The 25328-nt window shown below is 46.6% G+C and overlaps 4 protein-coding genes across 4 annotated transcripts in view; 2 read left to right on the top strand and 2 right to left on the bottom strand.

Annotated features, from left to right (window-relative positions):
- The first annotated feature begins 29 nt into the window (after positions 1-29).
- On the top strand, positions 30-15147 carry LOC106811443 (nuclear valosin-containing protein-like). The gene is made up of 23 exons (XM_014815061.1): positions 30-314; positions 2137-2210; positions 2641-2690; positions 2812-2959; positions 3317-3389; positions 3653-3758; positions 4994-5103; positions 5312-5500; positions 5871-6005; positions 6399-6500; positions 6889-7006; positions 7487-7628; positions 8200-8337; positions 9278-9594; positions 9919-9998; positions 10487-10609; positions 10909-11076; positions 11475-11597; positions 11716-11815; positions 12437-12543; positions 13013-13089; positions 13251-13428; positions 13684-15147. Exons 1-23 carry the CDS (start codon positions 195-197, stop codon positions 13735-13737), a joined length of 2832 nt encoding a protein of 943 aa, XP_014670547.1. The 5' UTR covers positions 30-194; the 3' UTR covers positions 13738-15147.
- A 68-nt stretch (positions 15148-15215) lies between these two features.
- Positions 15216-18226, bottom strand: LOC106811440 (GPI mannosyltransferase 3-like). Its single transcript, XM_014815054.1, has one exon. The coding sequence runs from the start codon at positions 18224-18226 to the stop codon at positions 16463-16465; it is 1764 nt and encodes a 587-aa protein (XP_014670540.1). The 3' UTR covers positions 15216-16462.
- Positions 18108-22368, bottom strand: LOC106811441 (AP-4 complex subunit sigma-1-like). Its single transcript, XM_014815055.1, has 5 exons — positions 22168-22368; positions 20274-20360; positions 19629-19697; positions 19284-19295; positions 18108-18513 (listed from the first exon to the last, which is right to left on the bottom strand). Exons 1-5 carry the CDS (start codon positions 22303-22305, stop codon positions 18382-18384), a joined length of 438 nt encoding a protein of 145 aa, XP_014670541.1. The 5' UTR covers positions 22306-22368; the 3' UTR covers positions 18108-18381.
- Positions 22369-22569: 201 nt separating this feature from the next.
- Positions 22570-25328, top strand: part of LOC106811442 (catalase-like) — a 23335-nt gene continuing 20576 nt past the window's right edge. The window contains exon 1 of the mRNA XM_014815057.1: positions 22570-22745. Within this exon, the coding sequence (XP_014670543.1) occupies positions 22689-22745 (57 nt within the window). The 5' untranslated portion in view covers positions 22570-22688. The remainder of the gene's footprint in view (positions 22746-25328) is intronic.

The raw sequence follows: 25328 nt of genomic DNA, 5'->3' as shown, positions 1-25328 counted from the left end.
GACGTCGGCGGGAGGCGTGGGAGTAAAATGGAAGGAAACTCGCTATTTGCTAGCAATCACAATATTGGCAGGAAAGATGACACGCCCACACACGCATGTGCGCCATTCATGTCCAACGCCGACGTGTAACTGTTGTGTAGACAAATTCGTTCATCTTTCATTCTTTGATCTCTTAGTCAGCATTTGGAAATAAAATGAAGCGGAAAAATCTATCCGGTCAGCAAGGGAAACCCGATCACAGCAGTAAAAAGTCGAATCGATGCCGTGAACGGAACAACATTTCCGACCCCAAGCTCATTCCCAGAGTCAAACAGGTGAACGGTGAACCCATGGCCATGATGATGATATCGTGTATTTGGTATTTTTTTGTCGTTTAGACTGTAAAATGTTAGCTCTAGAACTATAGCCCTCCGCTCTGCCGCAGGCGGCCGAGGCCTAGGCCTGCGGCGGAGAGCCTAGGCCTGGCCTAGGCATAGGCTAGGCGCGGGTACGTAGGCGGAGAGCCTAGGCTAGGCGCGGGTACGTAGGCGGAGAGCCTAGGCTAGGCGCGGGTACGTAGGCGGAGAGCCTAGGCTAGGCGCGGGTACGTAGGCGGAGAGCCTAGGCTAGGCGCGGGTACGTAGGCGGAGAGCCTAGGCTAGGCGGAGGCCTAGGCCTGCGGCCGAGGCCTGCGGCGGAGCGGAGGGCTATAGTTCTAGCGCTAGTAAAATGTATTCTACGGTTATACTGGACAGTCCGTGACTGAGTCTGACGATTCATGCATCACTGCATATGTTTACTACTACTATTACTAACATTCGCGGTCATTCACGGGCACAAAGAATTACAAATCTGCCAACCAAGTTACCAGCTTGTCAGATTAAATTGGGAGTGTAATCTGTAAATCACATTGCCATCATGTTTTTACTCCAATTACGCTGTCTTGTACCGTTTACGCACGCATTTATAAGTGTTCTGACCAGTTCAGCTGTCGTATGTATGCCATATAGCGGTGTTTCCTTTGCATTAACACAAGCGAGCTGGGCCGCCTCGCTCAAATTCGCAGCCGCCACACAGAAATTTGTCGAAAATACCACCCGACTGACGTGACGTGTTCAGAATAAATTAGAATGCACCAAATCGCACCATTTTTTCAAAAAAATTTCCAGGGGGGGCATGCCCCTGGACCCCTCCTAGCTGGGCGAGCACCTGTTGTGCTCGCTTTGCTATAGGACCTCGAAACGCGCAAATACTCAAACATTTATCACCTCAGACTTTTTTGGCCAGGGGAAACACTGAAATATGGTTGTGTCCATATTACTTTTTATGAAATCAACCACGGCGCGATTCCACAACTAAAACTGCCGTTTGTCATAAAAGCCGAAGGCGGTTACTTGAGGCAGTGCTCCATAAACACCGATATACTTGTTTTTTGATGTAAATTATTGTATAGAAAGTAAATGATTTCAGCAACAATTTTAATTCATGCACGGAGAACGTTTATATATAACGCTTTGACTCTGTTAAAATTACACCATCTCTATACCAGCATGCCATTCACGTAAAACGTGAATTTAAAAAGGCAACCAAATTCGTCATTCATGATTGTCAGTCTCACGGAGATGGATCAATAGCCACCGTTTGGTCGTTGGGCACAGTGAGATCTCCTGTCTATGATTTTCTGCCGGAGTGATCATTTGTAATGTAGCCGTATATGCCAATGTGCTCAGGGGGAAAACTTGATTGGAAAAAATTGAAAACTAATTTAATAATGTGGGATCCAATATGTGCACTAACACGTGTACGTCACCAACAAGGGATCAACTATATATTTCACATATTATCTTGATCGTGAGTAAGAATTATAGTGCTTAGGTTAAACTTGAGTAAATTGATTCTACCATGGTGCATAAATTAGTAACTGGACTATTGTTGCCAAGTGCAGAAGCAGAATGAATCAAGATGCTGTTGATATGAAACTCTATACAATGAAACCCTAATTAAAGTCTTGCATTCACATTTTTTACATAAAAGTAACATACTTGAGTTATATTATAAGGTACTCAAGTTGAACATATCCAGCATCAGGTCCTATGCAGATCTGGATAATCAATTTATTGAACTCTCCTGCAATTGGCTTTTTTCTGCATTTGTCAGTACTTAGAAGCCCACAGGACTCTAAAGATGATTGATATAACATTGATGTCACAGGAACTTCAAAAAATGTACAGGTATGTTGTTGAGATCTAAGGGACATGTATATGATTTTTTTTAGATGAATTTGTTTATGAGAAGTCTTAGTTATTGTTCAGATTTTATTCTAATTTTTGATTTTTGAAAATTGTTCCAAGTGATACGATATCAAATCTAACTATCACTGCGTGGATGAGTAAAAATAATATAGATAGTAATTTCTAATTTGCAAAAAGTTATAAAATCGAAAACAAAAATAATGTGCTAAGTGGATTGTAAGATGTAAGCATGAGAGCAATTCCGAGACGATGTAAGAGACTATATTTAACAATAAACATATCAAGATATCTGTGAGACATTGTGGGTAGTAGAATCCTAGGTCTTCCCCATCCATATGTTATCATAGACACCTGAAATGAAATGCTACCAAAAAAAGCCTTTGTGATGAACACTTTTCGTTTATGACAGTGATTACAGAAGGAAGAAGCGGAATGCCTTTGAAAAGGCCGTCAAAAATGGTATGACTACTGCTACGCATATTGAATCTATATAATATATTTACACGAGTTTGTGTTTATCAGAAACAGCAAAGTTTGTAGTGCGACGAAGACATGACATTACTGGAATTCGTGCTTTCAGTCTACGACCTACTCTGCAGCACTGGAGAGTATAGAGGGATCGCTCATCTCGAAAAGCAGTACTTAGAGAGGAAGGAGAAGACTCATGGCGTCGCCAGCTCCGTGGCCAGTTCCGTGCCGCATTCCAACAATGCGAGCAGAGATCACAGGTCTGTGCCCGCTCGTGATTCACGCTGCATAGGTGGCGCCCGAGTTGCGAGTAACTGTTCCCGATATTCAGGAACGTGAGCCAAGGTCACACTTCTCGGACGGGCCGAGTTTGCGTGTTTTGAGCGATCGATTTACGAACGAATTTGTTTGAACCGCCTGCCTTTCCTAGACGTCGGTAATGTTGGAATGACGATGACTGATGAACAGGAGGTCATGCTATGAACTCCAACTTGTGATATAAGTGCAATATGATCAAGCGCTTTATCGAGTTCAAGTTGCATCCTGTACTAACTTGAAACTACAAAAAATGTCTGTGAATTGAAACTAATGCGGTATTATATTTGTCTTTCTTGCAGTGACATCACGTCAGGGTCTGAGAGTGACGCAGAAGGTTCTCCAGATCCAGATGTAGAATTGGTGACATATGAAGTGAGAATAATCGTGTTTTTAAAATATCATATCGTAAACAATAGAGTCGAGCCGGCAGTGGCTTTTAGAATTTCACTTGCATTTGCACGCACTTACACATTGTTTTCACTATTTTTACTATTTCATCTGTACTTAGCATTATACTTCGAATATGTTACGATGGAGAATTCTTACATCAATATAAATTCTGGGATGAAAAAGGAAACGAACTCGCATCACTTTCCATTGTAAGACTTTGTAATTTTCTTTGACGTCTTTCCCAGGACACGAATATGATGAACAAGTCGATCACGTCTCTATACCAGGAGAAGCTGCAGCCGTCGTCGTTGGGTCCTAGCACCTCCTCCGCACGGCAGGCTTCAGACGTCGGTAATCATGCAATAGTCGTGTCACTGGATTTACTTTCTTCAGCAAATTATTGTGTCAAGTGGATGTCTTTCAAAATCGAAAGCGGTGCATCGTTTGAGTGGGGCGATTTTTAGCTCGCCTTGACATCGTCAATATGAGCTATTGCCATAGCGTCAAACGTCAGTCCGTCCTATTTTGGAGCACGCCAGTCGACCTACTTTCGAGCCACGTCCACTTTTTGGCAAAAATGGAAATGGCCATAATGAAGTCAGTTCAGGTTCAACGGATTTTGCTCATTTCTAGTATGTGAATGAATAAGGAAGGACTGGCCCCAAAACATATCACACGGGTTTTGATATTTTATTTAAATTATGCAAATAGATTTTGCCAATTTCACTATGCATTTCAGTGTCTGCCTACGGTCAACGATAACTCAAGAACCGTTTGATCCACATGTTTCAAATTAAATACAGTTGTTACTCCTATGGGAGAGATTTGAACTTCCTATTTTGGAACACGCCAGTCGACCTACTTTCGAGCCACGCCCACTTTTTGGCAAAAATGAAAATGGTCCTCTAAATTCATTCGATTTTGTTAAATTTTGGTATGTGAATGTGTAAGGCTAGCCCCAAAACAGTTGTTACTCCTATGGGAGAGATGACAACGTCCTATTACGTGTATTTCGTCTAACTGGTTAACAACTCTACAATCATACCTATATTCGTGTAATATTGTGTTTTAGATTCTTCGTTACAGTAATTTGACTGGAATATTTTATTGTTTTTATTTGCGCGATATTCGAAAACCAAAATGGCCATCATTAAGGCGTAGCGCCATATCTCTCGTCAAGATTTCAGACTCGGATCTGAAACATTTATTTTCGCATCAAAACTTATGCATATATCATTATCAAGAGTATATAATGGGAGATATGCTATATAATGGGAGTTCTCCCATATATACTCTTACTTTAATATATCCCCCCTCCCTCTTCTATCACAACCAAGGTGAGCTAAAGTGTCATTGACACTTTCATTATAGGTTTCAGTCATTAGGTTGCGTTTCATCTCATTGACCTTTGTAGAGATTTTTTGTACAGAGTTTCAATCAGTTTGGTAAGCATGCCTACAAAAATCACATTGTCATGAAACTTTGCAACACAAGGTGCTGACAGTATAAGCATCTGTTGCCCCATGCGAAATCTTAATTGCTTTTCAATGAGAAGGCCTCCCGGAAACTCGGAAAATATTTTGCAGATATATCCGCTGGTTTCTTTATCGACACTGCTGGAACGAGGCGGCGGGGAGACTGGACGCAGAGAGGAGCCACGCAGGAGATATCCGTGGAAACCAGGTTTGGGAAACAGGTGAGTCGGTCACCATTTTTGACACTATCATGATCTTTTACCAAAGACTTGTGCTTCTTACTTGTGCAGTCAGCTTGTCAGACAGACACAGAATGCATACTGCTAGTTTTATGAACAGTTATGTTCGATTTCATCCCAAAAAGTTGGCAGCACAGTACGAGCAAATACATTTAATACCTTTTTTGGCTTTGGATCGGGCACCACTCAGTCTGGTGAGCAGCAGAAGAAGTCTAACACAAAGAAGCCTGATGAGGAAGATGAGCCACAGAAGAAGCCGAAGAGGAGGAAGCTAAGAGCCGACGACGAAGACGAAGCCAAAGAGAAGGTGGCGACGGACATTGTGCAAAAGTCCAGTGTAGTGTTTGCGGATGTTGGAGGAAACGGAAAGACGTTAGAAGTACGCCAGATGATAGAATCGTATCTCACCTCTGCCAGATAGCCAGATAAATGTGTAAAAAAACATGTAATAAGTTATAGCTGTGTGAATAATCATACAGTGTGTAAAATTTGCAAGGTCAAGTGGATTGAAAGTCTTGTCAGAATAAATTGAACTGAGATAAATTATTATGAACTAACATTTGATGTGCAGTTAATACAGTGCAATACATGTCAGTTTATGTGCACGTTTTCCGTGTTTTCTCTGCCTGTGAATGTGTGTGGGTGCGTGCGTATGTGCGTGCTCATGTGCCTGCGCATGCATACGTCCGGTACAATCGGAGGTTAAGTGTCATCTGTAATGGAAATGTTTTTTCTTGCAATATTCTTAGGAAGTCTGCAAGCTGCTTATTCACATGAAGCACCCGGAGGTGTTTGACCAGCTCGGCGTGACCCCACCTCGTGGCATCCTGCTACATGGCCCGCCAGGCTGCGGCAAGACTCTGCTGGCACATGCCATTGCTGGGGTAACGTTGACATGTCTAGCAGATGCTGAGCTCTGTGAGCGTGTACACGCGCGTGTGTGTGTGTGTATGTGGGTGTGCATGTGCGTGAGCGTGTGCGTGTGAGTGTGTGCGTTCGTGCGTGCGTGTGTGTGCACTGTTGGTGGGTGTGAGAGTGTGTGTGTGTGTGCACTGTTGGTGGGTGTGAGAGTGTGTGCGTGCGTTGTGTGTGGGTGTGAGAGTGCATAAGCCTGTATGTGTGTGCGTTCGTGCGTGCACATGTCTGTGCTGAAGGATCTTGATCTGACCACCTTTAATCTGATTAGGCAGTCAGTGTTTCAGTCGTTTTACGTAAAAATCTCAGTGCATAAATGAATGAACAACGATATATAAATAAACATGCTGTTTCGACTGCAGGAGTTGGATCTGCCTTTCATCAAGGTTGCTGCCACAGAGATGGTATCCGGAGTGTCCGGGGAATCCGAAGAGAGGCTACGGGAAATCTTCGAGAAGGCCGTTGTAAGTGCAGCGACTTCGCCCGCCCGAGGCGCGTCGCGATATCTCATTGAAACCATACCTCCTCCGCGCGATTAGGTCGTTTCTGTGAAAGATTTGGATGTTCGATCGACAACGATAATCTTCTGTCTAACTTTGGGCCGATCAGAATTTGACAGGTGGAGCTTGGAGAGCTTCACTCGCTGACCCTTGACCACTGTTGTGCCCAGTTTGACCAAATTCTAATGCTGCTTGGTGCTGTGCGCATGGCCAGGTCTTCACGTTGTTTAGTACGGTGCGGGCAGATGGTGCGCTTGGACGCTGTTGCTACGACGCTCACCGCGCGAATCGATTTCGCGGCCCATCGGCAGCACTGCCTCCGAGCTATTGTCTGCATTTTCTTCTGCTGCAGAACAGCGCCCCCTGCATTCTGTTTCTTGATGAGATTGATGCGATAACGCCAAAGCGAGAGACGGCGTCTAAGGAGATGGAGCGTCGCATTGTCTCTCAGCTGCTGGCCTGCATGGATGGTGAGCATCCAACAACCACGGGATAGACTCTCACATTGGAATTTGTCATTCATCTTAGCAACAAGGGCCCCATTGTCAGATACAAAATGAGCCTTAACATTAGTCATAACATTAATCTTTTATTGTAGACCATTGACAGAACCATCGTAATGTTATGAGTTTCTTGTATGCAGTGCTTAGAGGTCCGGTCTACGACAACAAATTAATGTTAAGGCCACCGTTAAGACTAATTTTGTTTCTGACAAAGGGCCTCAGGTGAGCGGATATTCGTCAACCTTGGGAAGTTGTCCTGAAACTCCAGCCAGTCCTGATTTAGAACATATTTGTTTTCTGCTATATAAACCTACAGTAAAATCCGTAAAGATTAGCCAGTCTCGCTCAAAGGTTACCAGTTCTCGACTAAGGGACGACCTGCTACTTTTTCGAACAGTGAAGAATCTTCGATTCTTTCCAAATGCAGATGTTCGTTCTCGCTTGCAGATCTGAACAATAAGAGCATGGTGCAGGTGCTGATCCTGGGCGCAACGAACCGCCCGGACTCCCTCGACCCAGCCCTCCGACGAGCGGGAAGGTTTGACCGCGAGGTGTGCATGGGAATACCGGATGAGGATGCCAGGATTAGGTGGGTGCGAGCGGATGCTGGGTCGACTTCGTCGTAATGGCGAGCGCGTCGTGGACCCTGGCAACATAAATTCAGCAATATTATACTCACTCGTAGTACCAGACACAGTGATATATATGTATGTGTATATATATATATATATATGGATACCAGTAATCCAGAATCTGATGCTCTGTCACCATCAATGGTCTGCCATGAATCGAAACCCGGCAGGGATTAGTTTACGAGTCTCTGACCGACACCTTCGCTTCCTCCGTTATAAACAAACATTGTTTACATGTGCGATCGTCACTCTCGCTGATCTGATCTGTGCTTATTTCCGGCATATTACTCCCCAACCTGGTGGACGACATATTACGGCAGGGTAATCACTCCCCGACGTGGCATCTAAGTGGTCGAGACGTTAAGTTATGTTATTTCAGGCGTTCTTAACCTGACCTTCGGTGGTATGTATTTTTTCAACGGTCTGGCGTCAGCCTGGTGCCGAGGGGCCCGGTTACCGGGGGACCAAGCTGTGCATGAATGCAGCGTGCATGGGTGCAAGCTAATCCTAACTGCACTCCACTTCCAGCATTCTGCAGGTGCTCTGCAAGAAGCTGAGGCTGGGAGCGGAGTTCGACTTCCGTCACCTGGCAAGGAACACTCCGGGTTTTGTTGGCGCCGACCTGATGGCGCTGTCGCGCGAGGCGGCGTCCCACGCCGTGGACCGGTACGTCTATACTCTTCGTATCACAGAACTCCACATCTAGCTCACGCTCCACATCACGCTAACAGCGAGCTAATGCCTTCTTCTGTTAGTGACGTTAACAATCCGATCACATCTGGTACGGATGCACTACCGTGTATAGACACACAACAGCAAGTGCATAGTGGTGTTGGAGAAGAATGGAGGTGCTTAGTTCTCCGTCACTGGTGTTTGATAGTGAGCATGCGTGTTTGTAGGTAGGCAGTATTATTAGGGTATAGCCTACTGAGTGTCTGTTTGGTGGCCGCCGTCTTTGATTCTGGGAAATACACATCACAACGTGAGAGTACCCATGTGCCATGTGAGCACACAAGTCAGCTTAACCATGGCTTCAACATTAGTGGACAAAACAAATGGCATGCATTTACCATACCAAATGAAATCTGAACTGAATTTCACTTTCAACAAGTTTAATCAAAATAAATTTTTACTTTAAAGGTTCACATTCATCAAAGTGTAAATCTCAAAAATCTTAATTTTGAAAAATGTTGAAGCTGTCGTGCGATCTTACTCACGTGACCTCACTCACGTGACCTCACTCGTGTGACCTCGCTCACATGATCTCACTCGCATGACCTCACTCGTGTGACCTCGCTCACATGATCTCACTCGCATGACCTCACTCATGTGACCTCACTCACATGATGTCACTCGTATGACCTCACTCACATGATGTCACTCGTATGACCTGACTCACGTGACCTCACTCACATGACCTCACTCGCGTGACCTCACTCACATGATGTCACTCACGTGACCTCACTCACATGATGTCACTCGTATGACCTCACTCACGTGACCTCACTCACATGATCTCACTCGCATGACCTGACTCATGTGACCTCACTCACATGACCTCACTCGCGTAACCTTATGCTGCTTTCTAATGTCGATTGCATCACAGGGTCTTCTCAAAGCTGGAAGCCGAAGCACGAGACAACGAGCGAGCCGACAAGATGGCCGACAAGATGGCCGAAGACGCTCACGCCGTCGAAACGATTCCCCGCAAAGACGCCAACGCAGTTACTCCCGCGGCAGCGGACATACAGAGCCATGGTGATGACGCGAACGCTCCCACGGAGACGGCCGACGCGCGTGGAGGCGCGGAGGGCGGCGAGGACGTGGAGATGAAGACGCTGTCTGATGCTGAACGTACGGAGGTGAAGCCAGATCAGCGGGTGAAGCCCATGGAGGAGGCATCGTCAGCGGGACTGCAGTCGGGTGAGCGTCGAACGCGTGTCGCGGGCGTTCTGGTGAGCAGCGGTTCGCGTGCGAACGTACCGCATGAGTTTCCGAGTGGGTATAAACAATCTGTGAGTGAACGAGGTTGGTACTTATTGTGTTGATCATTGAGCGTTGAGCGAGTGGGGAAGTTATCCGGAAATCACGAGTGAATGGTGAAAATACCGTGGTGTTAGGCATGTCTTTTTAAGTCGTAAATGATTGTCGTGGGTGCCTTTCGCTGTAACGTCATAGTAGTCGTATTGTTGCAACCGTCGGTGCGACGTGAGTAGAGGATCGTGATTCATGCTATGCACGTTGCAGTGCTGAAATGGTTGAGGGAACAGCCACCACTGACTGCTGAGCAACTCGAGTCAATAAGCATAACAATGGACGATTTTAAGGTGAGCAGCCATCATTCAGGGCCGTAGCTAGCAAGAGTGGCAAGGGCAAAAGAGGTAGTTTTCCCAGAAAAAAGGTAGATACTATTACTTTAGCAATAGCGAACTACCCACGGTCAACTTCGCAGAAAACAAATCACGTGTGGCTTTGCCCCACCCCCTATATAACATAGCCACGCCCCTGTCTTTCATAGTAATGACTTTATTATTGTCCACTATATCACTATATTACTATATAATATCACTAATATATATAATATCACTTATATCACTTATATCTATTATAATATCACTATATTATTAGCTCCCTATGGTTCATTTATGTTGTTATCACTCTATAATGCGTATGACAACCGTGACTACCGCGGATTTACCGATGTATTATCATCTATAACGAATAAATTTGTTGGTCGTCGTCACCTGCTTACGTTTACAGTCAGTTAGGGTAACACACTGCTCGACGGTAACGATCCACCGTTGTCAACTTGCAGGTGGCGTTGAAGACGGTGCAGCCATCGGCGAAGCGCGAGGGATTCGCGACGATTCCCGACAAGACGTGGGATGACGTGGGGGCGCTGAGTGACATCCGAGCTGAGCTCTCCATGGCGATACTGGTACTCCAGCATCCGCATCCTACCGCCGGCAGCGGGCGATTAATCGCTAATAGTTAATAATACACGGCATATTAATACCGATGAAATTAAATACTTGACACGAGATCTAACCCCGATGCGAATGCATTGGTGCTCCGCTCCGTGAGAAACGTTACATCACGTATACCCTCTTCGAAGGTTAACACATGCAGTGAACAGTTAATCGCTGTCGCTGCAGCGTGTATTAACCTCAAACACTAGTCGGGTGACCCCCCACCCACGTCCGTGCGCACGTTCTAACACGTCTCCCCCACGCACAGGCGCCCGTGCGACACCCGGAGCAGTTTGCGGCGCTGGGGCTGACGAGCGCGCCGGGCGTGCTGCTGATCGGCCCGCCCGGCTGCGGCAAGACGCTGCTAGCGAAGGCCATCGCCAACGAGAGCGGCATCAACTTCATCTCCGTGAAGGGACCCGAGCTGTTGAACATGGTGAGACGTAGCTGTCTATACCCGCCGCGTGCTGTATGTACACTCTTCACGGTCATTCGCTGCACGGCCGTGCCACTGACCGGGGAAACGGCTAGTAGAGCTAACTGAGATGGGGTCGATTTATGTCGACCTGAATATGGCATTACAGTTAAATAATATGTGGGGCGCGATTTGATCCCACTCTTCTTTAGGATCCTTGCCCGTTAATTGGTTTGATTGTAAATTCGTATTTTTAAATCATATTTATAAAAATTAAAATGAATGTTATATTCAAAATGTTATATTAAATTAGTTTTTCTCATTGAAAACTAATTATGTTAATGTTAATAATGCAATTTCTTCTGTGCACTCGCGACAGCACACCGTCTCTGACACACACACACCTCTTGCTTGTGCAGTACGTAGGTGAGAGTGAGAGAGCCGTGCGCCAGTGCTTCCAGCGTGCACGTAACTCTGCCCCCTGCGTCATCTTCTTCGACGAATTGGATTCGCTGTGCCCACGCCGATCCGACCAGTCGGACGTAAGTAGTGAATTCCCGCGTCGCGTCGTAATATTCTGCAGCATAGGCGTCTGTTCGTGCTTGTACGTATAGTCGTATGACACTTGATTGATCGTCTGCCACGTCTGCTTTGTCACAGTCGGGGTCGGCCATCAGGGTAGTCAACCAGCTGCTGACGGAGATGGACGGTCTAGAAGCGAGAAAACAAGTGTACATCATGGGAGCGACAAACAGACCCGGTGAGCGCGTGCGCACAAGAGCACACACATACGTACGCACACGCACGAACACATACACACACAAGCACGCACGCGTGCACGCACGCGTGCACGCATGCACACAATTGCACATGCAAACGCACACAATTGCACATGCAAACGCACACACATGCACGCGCGCACCAGATTTCACGCACGCACATGCATGTACACGAGATTGCACAGAGGCAGTGGTGCTGCAATCTGCGGCCATCATGAATTTGGCAAGAAGTTCTTACTGCCATCTGTATTTTGAGCCGATATCAGTGACACCTTGGGTTACTCGTCTTGTGCGCAATCTTTTGTTTCTTTGTAACGTTCACTTTAAATTGCACATCGTTAATAGCATAATAGAACATGACTAAGTTCATGCTGAGGTACGATCTTCCTCATATTGGCTCCTCAATTACCAAGAGTATTGACCATTTTGGAGTATTACCTGATCGTTACCTGATGATAACAATTTAGAGTTGTGGTCGAAGCAATTTCTCAGCTTTTCACCATTTCAATTTAAACTGATATTATTATTCATGTTATTGTTAGTAGCATTCATAGGTATTATAATTTATTATGAGTAGCAATGAAGAAGTTGCCATATTGCAGATATAATTGATCCCGCGATACTACGACCGGGTAGGCTGGACAAAATACTATACGTTGGATTGCCTGGGCCAGAAGACAGGGTAGACATCTTAAAAACCATCACCAAGGTTTGTGGTTGAATTTTATGTATTAATTTTTGCATCATGCAGACAGAGGAAATCAATCATCATTTTATGCATTCACTCGCTTCAAGTTAAACTGTGAAATTTTGCTATTTTAAACGAATAAAGTCATGACCATATATCGACATTGACTAGAGCAGAGAACTATATTGAGGTACAATCACATTCAGGGATAGAAATTAACTTTTGAACAAGGGGAGTCCAACGTTGCGGTCTGCCAAATTGTCTTTGGACATTTGCTGAAAAAATACGGCAATTCCGCGAGGCCGTGCTCTGGAACGAACTAGTTAGTATAGCAGAATTTTCAGGGAGTCACACGGACTCCTGCATATGTCAAATCAGGGAGTCCGACAGAAAATCAGGAAGTATTTGACGACGGACTTGCGTTAATTTCACACCCTGACATTTAACGACGAATAAAAAAGACGGGCATTTTTTTCTGCCGATTTACCAGAACGGAACACTACCTCCATTGGCAGATGACGTGAATCTAGAAGAGATTGCAGGTGGCGCCAGTGCAGACGGCTTCACGTAAGTCATACATGACCTGTTGACCCACGAAATCTATTCAGTATGTTGTACCGAGATAATGTATCGAAAAAAGAGTGAATACGTATTGTTTTCTCGTGGAAACATTTTCCTATGTATAGCTTGTCGTGTTAAACAATGGTCGTATCTTTACACGCACACAGAGGAGCCGATCTCTCGTCGCTGGTTCGTGAAGCATCCATGTTTGCGCTGAAAGAATTCATCGGTGATCAGCCAGAGGGAGCCACGGCTGCAATCACGAGCAGCGCTGAGAATGTGAGAGTCACTAAACAGCACTTCAGCCTGTCGTTCAGCAAGGTGAAACCATCAGTATCAACGAAGGTATGAGAAGTTTGAAAGATGCGCTATTTATCGAGTTTGCTATTGGTAATTTGTCGTATTTTAGATTGCTGATTTCGAAGTCTTTTATCGGCATTTTCATCCTAACCTTTGTCAAAATTTCACAGGCTTCGTTGGCGATTTCGTTGTGAAAATCAATCCGAATACAATGAGTGCCAGTAAAAATGTCTATTTGGTAATTAACAAGCCAAAAAAAAATAACGCCTTGCAAATTTGCAATATTCTTTCTATTTTTAGGATCAGCTAAAGTATGAAATGATGAGAGCAATGGCACAGGATAATTTGGGTTGAACTCCCCTGATCACAGCAACAGCTCGCACACGGTCATGGGCGTGATGTGTCGCTAAAGACTGCATTATAGACAGGGCATGAAACGCCAGCTTCAAGTCTAAATAGGGTGCGCATGGCCTAGGCATGTGCATCCCTACGGCAGCAATCGCCAGATGCAAATGTAATATGACATGCTGTAACACCACGATTACGAGTGTCATACGATTTATGTAATAGCAGAGCCAGTTGTCTGCAGGGGCGGACTGGCCCCTCGGGCAAATCGGGCAAGGGCCCAGGCCCATGGGCCTCGAAAAAAATATTTTTTTTAAATTTAAATTTGTCATTTTTTCAGTTTTTCTTCATCGGTCGGTCTGAAAAATATTGTGCCCCAAATCCTTGGACTTTTTCCAATCCATAGGGGGTGAGGGTTCCACCAAGATTTCCACCTTTCTGATAATGCAGGCCTTTTGAGTTTCACAAAGTCCGGATCCCCGACCGCGGTCAGTGGACCGGGGCCCAATCACAGGTATTGCCAGAGGGCCCACAAGGTGCCAGTCCGCCCCTGGTTGTCTGTCCACGTCTTAAAATTGAGAAGACACTGCTGAGGAATTGATGCATGTGCGTCACCATTGTGCATGCTATGAGCCATGCCTTCATATAGTAATCCCTTCATGCCTAATTTTATTGCAATGTCTATTACGATTTGTCGAGTCACTATTATCTAATGCAACTGCAATGCTGCATTTCTTTCTCAGCAAGCTTAACTGTGACAATGGATGGTATTTTCGCGCGAAATATTGTTATTATTAAATATAGACAAGGCATGAAATGCCAGCTTCAAGTCTAAATAGGGTGCGCATGGCCTAGGCATGTGCATCCCTACGGGAGCAGTGGCCAGATGCGAGTGTCATACGATTTATGTAATAACAGAGCCAGTTGTCTGTCCATGTCTTAAAATTGCAAAGACACGGCTGAGGAATCAATGCATGTGCGTAGCCATTGTGCATGCTATGAGCCATGCCTTCATGTAGTAATGTCTTCATATAGTTATACAGTGTTTCCCCTGGCCAAAAAGGTCAGCGAGGTGGTAAAATTTGTTTTGGTGGTTGCGCTATCACCGAAGCCATGCTAGCAGGGTCCATGCTAGTCAGCTCAAGAGTGTGACTTCACTCATGAGCTGCCTCACATGTTCACAGCAAACACACATACCCTTGCTCTCGAAATGAAATGAGTGCAGAGGGGAAAATTGTAAGTGAACATTTCATGATATTATTTAAATTCGTAGAAATTTAACTTCGGACGAAGGTTAATTCGAGTGACGGTCGGTATGTCAAACAGCCAGCTCCCCTGTATTCTGTTGTTGGATATGTTTATGCCTTGTGTTCCAACACAATGTGTCGTATGCCGCGAAATAATCTGATCGAAACCAAACGTGATGCCTTATTGTTTGTTTGTATTCTTTGATTTTCATCAGGAAATGCAGTCTAAACACTGTCATCCATGACTAACACAAGAGTTGACACCAAACGTGACACTATATTGAAACAAAACAACCACGCATACACATTACTTGTACAGATGCAGTACAAAAAATTGTTTGCAAATATAAGGCAAGAAACACTGCTACAAATTTAATACAAATTCTTGTTCATCACCCCGAGATCATTCTATTTTCATCTAACAGAGAACTACGCATATAGTAATAGAAAAACATTTACGACTGCAATCCTAAAATGCGCACTGGGTCCCACTGTCATAGGCCCTTAACAGTATTAATACCCCTTAGATTTACAGTTATTGCTACGATGAAGATGTGAATATTCACACACTTGGATTCTCTACTTCTCGTGTACACCTTTAATTTGTGCTCAAATGATGGCGCCACCTGTTGGGATGCTTCTGACAGGCTGCTCAGGCGGGTGGGTATTCCTCATTACCACCTGGTCGATTGCATCGTATTCTTTGGGATAACTCCTAAAAACTCTTGATGACAACGGATTTCCTGATTGCTCTCCTAGCTCTACGACTGGGAGGCTTAGCAGCAGCTACCGCTTGGATGATATGCGGCACATTCATCCATCCTACGGGATCGTGTGAATTCGCTAGCTAACTATCCTGTAAGTTGCACTTGTGGGACCCACACCATTATCTCAAACTTACTCCACTTCCGCACACCAACGAGCGCACGTTCGAATTCTCTTCTATCTCCTACAGTGTATGGGAACCTCAATCAATTAACCTTCGGTGAAATGTGTGTGAAACACGTACTCACTCCCCATACTATTCATCAACACGCTTGCTCTATTCTCGACTCACTGTTTCTCCTCGCACAAATAACCACACGTACCTTCATACCTCCTGCAAGTAAATGTGAATCTGCGAGCCGACCCGGCCATCAGTGAAATGTGTGTGAAACATGCGCTCATTCCTCGTACTTATTCAGCGACACACTTGCTCTATCACCGTTTCTCTTCACACTAGGGATCGCTCCCCACTCATTCTGCACAGTACGCTCATCCTCGCTCTCCGTACTTATTCATTGACGCACTTCCTTTCATCCTGGCTAATATCCCGAATCTATACTTTTTCATCGACACGCTTCCTCTATCCGCAACTCTCTATTTCTCCTCACACTACGGATCACGCGCGCCCCTCCTACAGTACATGTGAATCCGACAACCGGGGAAGTGCGTGTGAAAAACGCGCTCATTCCTCGTACTCTATCGACCTAACACTAGCCATCGCTCTACCTCCTACAGTACATGTGAATCTGCGAGCCGACCCGTCCGTCGGGGAAGTGCGTGTGAAAAACGCGCGCGCACTCCGCGAACCCGTACTTGCCCAGCCACACCTCGACCCTCGGCGCGAGTGCGTCGAACATGACGACGTGCGTCGGCAGCGGCCGCGGCGGGCTCGCGTGACGACCGAGCCACAGCAGCGGCGCGCGGTAGAAGCGGTCCGCCTCGTCCTCGTAGTCGGCGGCGCCCTCTAGGTTCGGCTCGCACGTCAGGAAGCGCATCGTCGCGTTCGCGTGCACGTGGCTGTAGAACGGCGTCGAGTGACACGGCATGAGGAAGAGCACGCTCGCCGGCGGCGCCCCCTGCCGGCCGCCGGCGACGCTCGCGACGTGCTCCATGATGGCCAGCGCCCCCTGCTGGTGCACGACGGACGTGTAGAGCGCGAGCGGCGCGTCGGCAACGATCAGCCAGCCGAGCAGCAGCGAGACGGCGAGCTTCCGGCGGCCGCCGCCAGGGGTCGCCGGCGTCGCGAGCGAGTCCAGCAGGTGGCCGACGTAGACGGAGACGAGCGGCAGCACGGGCAGCAGGAAGCGGAACTCCTTGTGCGCGGGGATGCTGAGCGCTGCGACGTGCCAGGCGAGCAGCAGCGCGGGCAGCGCGTTGTGGGAGCGCGCCGCGCCGACGCACGCGGGCACGATGTGCGCGGGCGCGACCGCGGGGAGCCCCTGCGTCACGTACCAATGCCACGGGTGCGTGCCGTACGTCGCGCCGAGGTCCCTCAGCACGTTGAAGTGCAGGAAGTTGTAATGCGACGACGTCCAGCGGCCGTAGACGAGGCGGTCGGTCGTTGCCGCGACGACCAGCGCCGCCGCGGCGACGGGCGCGAACCCGCGCAGCATCGCGCGAACGCGCCCGCGCGACGACCACGCGTGCCACGCGCACAGCGGCGCCCACGTCACTGCCGCCGTCGGCCGCACGAGGCACGCCAGCGCCGCCGCGCGCAGGTACGCAAACTCGTGCGGCGGCGGCGGCGGCGCCCCCTCGCGGCGGCCGTCGCGGTGGAGGCACGCGGCGGGCCACGGAAAGCGTGCAAGGGCGACGGCGGTCAGCGCCGCCTCGGCCGTGTTCGTGAGCGTGCGCGGCGCCGCGTAGAAGCCGAACCAGGACGCGCAGTGCGCGGCGAGCGCCCAGCGTCCCGCGCCGTCGCCGAACAGCCGCCGTGCGAGCACCAGCACGTGGTAGTCGCCGTACGCGCTCAGCGCCCCCTGCAGGACGCGCGGCAGCAGCACGAGCGCCGCGCGGCTGTCGGCGCCGACGAGTGAGAGCAGCCGGTAGACGGCGGCGATCGCGCCTGGGTAGAGGGCGCCGCGGATCGCCTCGCGCCACTCCCACGTCAGGTGCCCGTAGCCGAACGCGACGCGGTGGGCGACCTCGAGCGACTGCCAGTACTCGTCCGGCACGAACGACGTGCGCACGACGAACGCCGAGACGACGCGGAAGATCACGAGCGCGCACAGCGTCGCCCCGTCCGACCCCGACGCCCCCCAGCGCTTGCCGCTGCTCGCGGCGTCCGCTTTCCTCGCGTGCCTCGCGTTCCGTGCTCCGTCCGCGGGGGAGGCCGGGCGTCGGCCGCCGTCCCTGTCCCGTGTCGCAACGGCGCGGTGTCGCGTCTCCGTCGTCGTCGTCGTCGTCGTCGCCATGTTCGTTCGCGTGTACCTCGTCTTCGGACTCGTGCTCCGCTCCCGCCGCGCCGTCCGACCGCCAGAGGGCATCGTCGCCGCTTGCCTACGTATCTGAGACGGCACCTCGCACAGACCCCCCGATTGCGACTCGACCCCTCCCCGCACGCTGCCGAACCTCCGACGACTCGCTGACGCCACGGGTCGACCTTCACGGGATTTTTCGAGGCTTCGTTTCTCCAGCGCGGTCAGCGGCGGTGTCCGAACGCGTCGAGGACTTGGACGGGAGCGAGAGCGAAGCTCTGATTCATCTCGATCGCTTCTCCGTCGGACACCATCTCGTCAAGGATGAGGTGCACGCGCTCCAGGCCGTACATGACCTGCGCACGCTCGGAGTCAAGGAACGGTGCAGAATGTCGCAGAGGTGAAAGATTGAAGAGTTTAAATATTGAAGAGAAATCGTGAGAAGGAATCGAATAAGAACGAAAAATTAAACGAAACAAAAAATTAAAAATTACAGAAAAAAAAATCGGAAAAATATTTTAAAACTGAAATCTCTTGTCTCTTCGCAAGTGGTCAGTCACGCAGGAGAGAATTATAGCGAGCGTTGGCTCTTGGGGCTGTAAGAGAGTATATGTAGATCACGCTATAGTACAGGATAGTTTCGTACTATAGTAGCTATAATACTACTATAGTTTGGAGTCAATCTTGGCTCTAGTCCGGAAACAGCACTATCTCTGTTGCCCAGGCTACCAGTTTCTGCTTTGGGTTATGGGAATTCATCGCGTGCTAGCCTAGCAAGCTATTACCTTACATCTACAAGTATCAACAGATGGTGCTGCCTCCACAAGGAAGCTGACTGGCGATGATTGCCAGTGACGAGGATTACTTTACTGACGATGGATCATGGAGTTCTTTGTCGACTATATATTAGTACTATCAGATTACAGGGTGGGATTTTATTAGACAACCCAATCAGAGATTTTATTGTGACACCTGCTAGACCACTATTACCACATCATAGATAGAACAAGCCCTTACTAACGTCTATACTACATCTGAATGTAGGACATAATGAACTTCATGAAGCTGCCTTGCTATTTTCATGGCAAGGTTGCAAGTTTATGTAAAATTGCACGAAAAAGGATACATCCAGCTCACACTGTAAGAAATAGAAACACATATTTCGTAAGTGTATTATGGCATTAGGTGAGCATTTTTACAAATTATTCTATTCAATTATTTGTATCATAGAAAGTGTCTGCCTGAGTTTAGCTCATGCTTTGCTCATTTTGTCTCTATTATACTAAAACTGGTTGACAGCTAATAGCTTGTTATATTATCATAACTACGTTTCTACATTTCTTGGCTAAAATAATTATGTAGGCAACTTACAGTAGCTAAAAATACATAGTAGGGGTGCATATGAAAATAAAGACACTCGTTTATTACTCACTCTGCAGTCAAGTAGTCAAGTAAAAAAGATAATACTCACCACTTTTTTGAAATACTTGTTCAGGACCTCCACAAAGTTATGTATGAATTCATAAACTGCTAGCTCATTCTAAAAATATCCACCAATGCATACAAATTAGAGCTCACAAACTTAGAACTCACAACTGAAACATGACACACCATGTACCATCTGCCACCACGGCACCCAATATAGATGATATCCATAAAAAGTTATATGCATATATAAAGACTATGTTAAAACTAAGAACCGACCTTGCCTCGCCCTTTTCCACCACTGCATATGTGACACAGAGAGTGGCATCTGGATTGAGTACTACTACTACTGCAGCTGAACATTCAGGCCATTTAAATTTAGCAGAAAATCAGGGGAGCAGGCTGCCCAGTGGTAACTACTCGAGTGTATTCAGTTACAAAAACATCAACGGTGTACCGCATGCCTGCTACATGCCCTGAGAGCAACTTTCTGACACAAGACGAGAATTATGGCCACAGAAAGAACCGTGCCTGTATACCCACTACATGTTTTGACAGAAATCCTTTGATATATGATAATTACAGGAATATTGACACTGCACGCATCGTATGTTTGGCACAGGTTTTGGCAATAACCCTCTGGAACAGGGCTAAAAGGTGCATGTGTTAATTTGCATGACTGCCTAATTACCTCGTCTTTGTCGGCACCTATTAGGAAATATAGAGTAGCATATCGTCTGTAGATGATCTTGAAGTCCTTGTAATCCAGAAAGGAGCACTGAAAGCAAGAGATGAACATTATTATTGCTTATGTAAAATTGTATAAAGTGACTAATCAGTCTGATCTTCTATATGCCAGGGCTGACACTGCTGAGCTTTATAGTGACTATTGGATAGCTTTAGCTAGTAGAGCCATCATTGCCTTAGGCAATGAAATGAATGTAAATAGAATTAGGACAAATTAAGCTGTGTTAAATAGGTGGCGCTAGTAGGTATAGACGCATGCATGTGCAAATTCACTCAATTCAGTTTTATAAGCTATGCTACAAGAAGATGTGTGTGAAATTCAGACATTCCAAATCTATCCTACAGTTATCTGACATATAGTTTGAAGTCATTCAGAACCGTTTCCTATAATCCTTCAGGTTTTTAGTATTATTTCTCAGAGAAAAACTAAAATCAATCTACAGATTACATCAATTTTAAGAAAGTGGTGGGTAGTCAGTGAAGTGGTGCCCTAGCATGATGCACTTATTTAGCCCTAGATAATTTAACCTAACACACAGTAGGTTGGGCTACTCTGTTGGGTTATATTATTTTATCAATGTTAGCCCAGTCTCGTCAAAACCTCAGGCAGTAGCATTTAGAATTTGAGTCTTACCTCCATCACTAACTGTTTTAACCATATAATGAATACCATGACACCAGTCAATTGAAACCCCGGTCCCCAACCCCCGGAAAAGGCAGGGAATTTAACACTTCATTAGTGTTAAAAACAGCAATTTCCTCGCCCATAGGGGCAGGTAGTCTGTTAAAAGCCCCTATAACCGGGGATCATTTCTCCGATTCCAAACAAAACTAAATTCTGGTTTGTAAAGTGTTAGTCCAAGTATTTATTTATGTGAATTTCTGTCATGTGACACCTTTTTCAAATAAACGTATCAATTGGTAAACTACTGCAGACTTTGTAACGCCGAGTTCCACACTTCCGGTGTGAGCTGTTTATTGTTAAATCATGGCTAAATGGCCCCGCTGGTAAAACGTCTTGTTAATTTCCCGACCACCCTGGGCTGCTATGTCATTAAATGCGTGTTAAATGCCGGCTGTGGCAGCATTAATTCCCCGCCCTGTCGCGGGTGTCGGAGGGGCCGGGATTTCAATTGACTGGTGCATAACTATGCAAGACACTTTATTATATATATCCCGATTTACTTCAGTCAATGCCTGCTTTAGAAATCAGTTCCATAGTGGTGGGGTGATTCTTTAACCACCACCTCTTTCTGTAAGCAAGAAATGAATTTAATCTTCATGCTATAAGATGAAAGCAGTCAGACATGCAATTAAGTCACGACACAAAGTAATTAAAACTAAAAGGGCAAAAAATTGTCATCAATGCTGAAGTTTGGAGCCTGCAGCTAGGTCGATGAAGCACAGCCACCGGAGAGCGACCAGCCACCATTACACATTAGATTTAGCATTACGCAGTTTAGCTCTAGTACTATAGGCTATAGGCCTCCGCTCCACCGCAGGATCGAGCGCTATAGTACTAGAGCTATACGTAGTTGTACCATGGTGATTCAGTTTATTGTGAGCGTGTTGTATGTATGGTACCCCATCCCGTAATATAGTACACTAAACTTCAGTGTAGAGTACGTATGGTATACAATGTGATTCATTAATAACCTGTGTGGATGGACCGTACGTGTTTGGGTTGGGTGCATGGTTACCCTATTTTGTATTGGGGTTACATTGTATATAATGTACTAGCTCCACCAGTGGCAGTGTTTTTAGGCCCTTCGGCTTCGCTCCCGATGCAGGAAATCCGAAAGGGTTTACATCTGCTCAGCTGTACATACGTAACATACCTGCTTTTCATCCCTACAAAGACAGTTCCTAATTACGTCTGACGCTAACACCGTTTTATTCACTGTCTTGTCGTGACACCAGAATTTAGATAGTCGTAAATGTCCTTGTTTGTTAACGATCAGCAAAAATTTCAGCATTTCAGAATCGCAGAATTTCACATCGTTCAAAACATGTCAAAAAACATACACATGCACCAAGACATGTGCACTTGTTTAAATGGAGGCGTGACCCAAGGGCGTGGTTAAACTGTGACGTCGTCGTGGTAGGTGTCAGGTAGACTGGTACTCGCTCCCTTTGCTCGCTCCCACCTCAATTACTCGAGCAACTCGAGTAAGAGTACTGGGAGCAAGTACCAGTCTAGGTGTCACGCGGCGGCATGGGGTCAAAGGTAAACATTTTGATGTCGCGTTTCTCCTCTGTCGACGAGCTAGATTGTTGTCGACGCACTCTCTCGCTCGCTTTCTCTCTCGACGGATTGTCGTGTTTGGAAGTTGCTCGCAAGAACTCAAACTAGATCAAGATGGCTGGAAGGGACAGGGCAACGAACCAAATGAAAGAATGGTCTGAAGCAAAACAGGTGGGTAGGTGACACTTCACTTGTGAAGTTGTGTGTTTGATATGGTACGTGCATGAGACTGAGCAGACACACGCGCACCCACGTACGTACTACGTTCACGTATTTGCTGGTGCGTGTGCGTGATCGTTAATAAATCGCTCATATCCTTATTTTAGGCCTGGTTCACTCATGCACCGACGCGTCACTAGTTTTTAAATTTTAGTGAATATAAGTATAATAATACCAGGAGTAAGATAATATAGATCTATATTATCTTACTCCTGATAATACTATATTAATAGCAATAGTGTAGTGATGTGCATGTGTGTTGGCATTAGGCCTACACACGACACACGAGCCCTAGGGCTAGGTCAGCTGTGGTCAGACTCCAAGGGCGTAGGAATCGGTGGGGGGGGGGGCTTTAGCCCCCCAGTCAAAAAAGTGGGGGGGGGGCCACTTTTCATGGCTGAAAACTCCTTATTTTATAGTTCATCATTTTAGACTTTTAAATATATCAGCTTCATGTTCATAGTTCATACTAAATACTACTATCTAATATGCTGGACCGTACCTCGCCTACCCCACTAACGAGTCTAGGGAGTTGCCTATGCCTACTCCCTAATCTCAACCATAACCCTAACTCTAACCCTAACCCTAACACTAATTACCCTAACCATATAAGCTAGATAGTTACCAGGGTACGTTCCGGTATACCGGCTCCAAAATAAGGCTCAGATTGCACCAGAGAGCATCTAGAACCTCTGAGCTTCCAGGGCCCTGGACCCTGGTCGTAAGGGACTTTGCGCTTCACGCTCGTGAAGCGCACATAATTTTACTTTACATTGATTTTTGGGAGGGTGTCCAGTTCAGCCCCACCCACCCCACTCCAGAAAAGCTTGAGACTATTCCATAGGCCGATCTACTCGGTGACTAAAGAAGTATTTGCGGACGTCTAATCTGGCTCAATCTCTGTTTGTACAAATTGAACTTGTACACTATACCTCTACCCATACAACCCTTCACTCCCACCCCACGTGCTACAGTAGTGAACCTTTCTGTAGCGGGAGCAAAGAATTACATGAGCCGAGCTAAAATGACACGATGAAGAGAGAGAGAGAAAGAGAGACAGAGAGGAGTGTTAAAAAATTGTGACCAAGATCCGGATCTAGACCGAGTCGTAGACTGATAAGGGCGTAGGGTCCACTGAAGCAGTAAGCCTTTTAGAAACGCCATCTCGATATGTTTCTGCGTAACAAGGGTTTTATATAAGCTTTAATTATAGCTTCCTAACCCCTATATATAGCCACTTGTCTTTACGGGGACAATTAAGTGGCATCCAATGATCCAGGTAAATAGTGTCATCTGTGCTACGAGGGATTCCAAGTTCACTATGTTGAGGGCCAGGTTTCTACACGTTGAAAAATTTCTCTAAACTGATTGGAACTTTTACTCACAGTGAAGAGTAGATGCACTATAACAACTGGACCACAGTGGTTTCTCTGAAGGTTCTGTCTACTCCATTGTTACTAGCTTATACTAGCACCATTGTTGAATATTGATGATGGGATAAATTTCAGGGGTAGAAATAAGGACAATATGCAAGTTAGCCCAAAGGGCTAGTAAGGTAAGGTTTGTACTAGCCCTTCTGGTTTTCAACTAGCCCTTAAAAGCATGATGTCGATAGTGGTTTCGCGGGAAAATTGTTGATCTCACGAATGCTCCGAGATGCTTTCTGAGGGTATTGTGTATTGTTTATATTGTGTATATATTGTGTATTGTTGTATTGAGAGGTTTGTTTATTTACAATCATTTTATTATTAAAACAGCCAGCGTGACTGTGAGTGTGACTATAACACTGTATTAGTGGTCCAGCTGTAGACCATTAGTGGAACAGGTCTTCGATGATTGAGGTTGCCATGTTGATACCAGCGCTATAGACGGGTTCCCCGACACTCTACATTGTGCTATTACATGAGAATTAATCTTAGTACGCGAAGACTGCATGCCAGTCTAATCGTTTCCGCAACCGGTCAGTTGTGTTAATGTTCCCGCTCGCCAAAAACCGGTTGCTTATAAACCGTTACCTATCGTTATTATTTATATGTGCACTCATCTACTCGTCCGGTCATATATGAAACCGTAGAATAAAACCACCCATGGATGTATATTATATATATGGTCACCGGAGATAATTTTATAATGTACAAATATACATACACGAATTGCCACATGCACTCTCACACGGACAAATGCAATGCACACGCACACACACGGGCACACGCGCGCACACACGCACGAAGGAACGCATGAACGGGCGCACGCACGCGCACGCACGCACACACTCACACACACTCACACACAAGCGCGCGCGCGCGTGTTTACAACGCCCACGTGCAACACAAGAACATGTATCACCGACACGCGTATACGCACGCACACACGTCGCACACACGCACTCACGCACACACGCGCTCACGCACACATCGCACACACGCACTCACGCACACACGCGCTCACGCACACACATCGCACACACGCGCTCACGCACACACGTTGCACACACGCGCTCACGCACACACGTTGCACGACACGATCGCACGACAC

This window comes from Priapulus caudatus, unplaced genomic scaffold, assembly GCF_000485595.1.
Source record: "Priapulus caudatus unplaced genomic scaffold, Priapulus_caudatus-5.0.1 Scaffold540, whole genome shotgun sequence".
Classification (NCBI taxonomy): Eukaryota; Metazoa; Priapulida; class Priapulimorpha; order Priapulimorphida; family Priapulidae; genus Priapulus; species Priapulus caudatus.
Note: the sequence above shows the minus strand (reverse complement) of the source record. Positions and strands in the feature narration are given on the sequence as shown.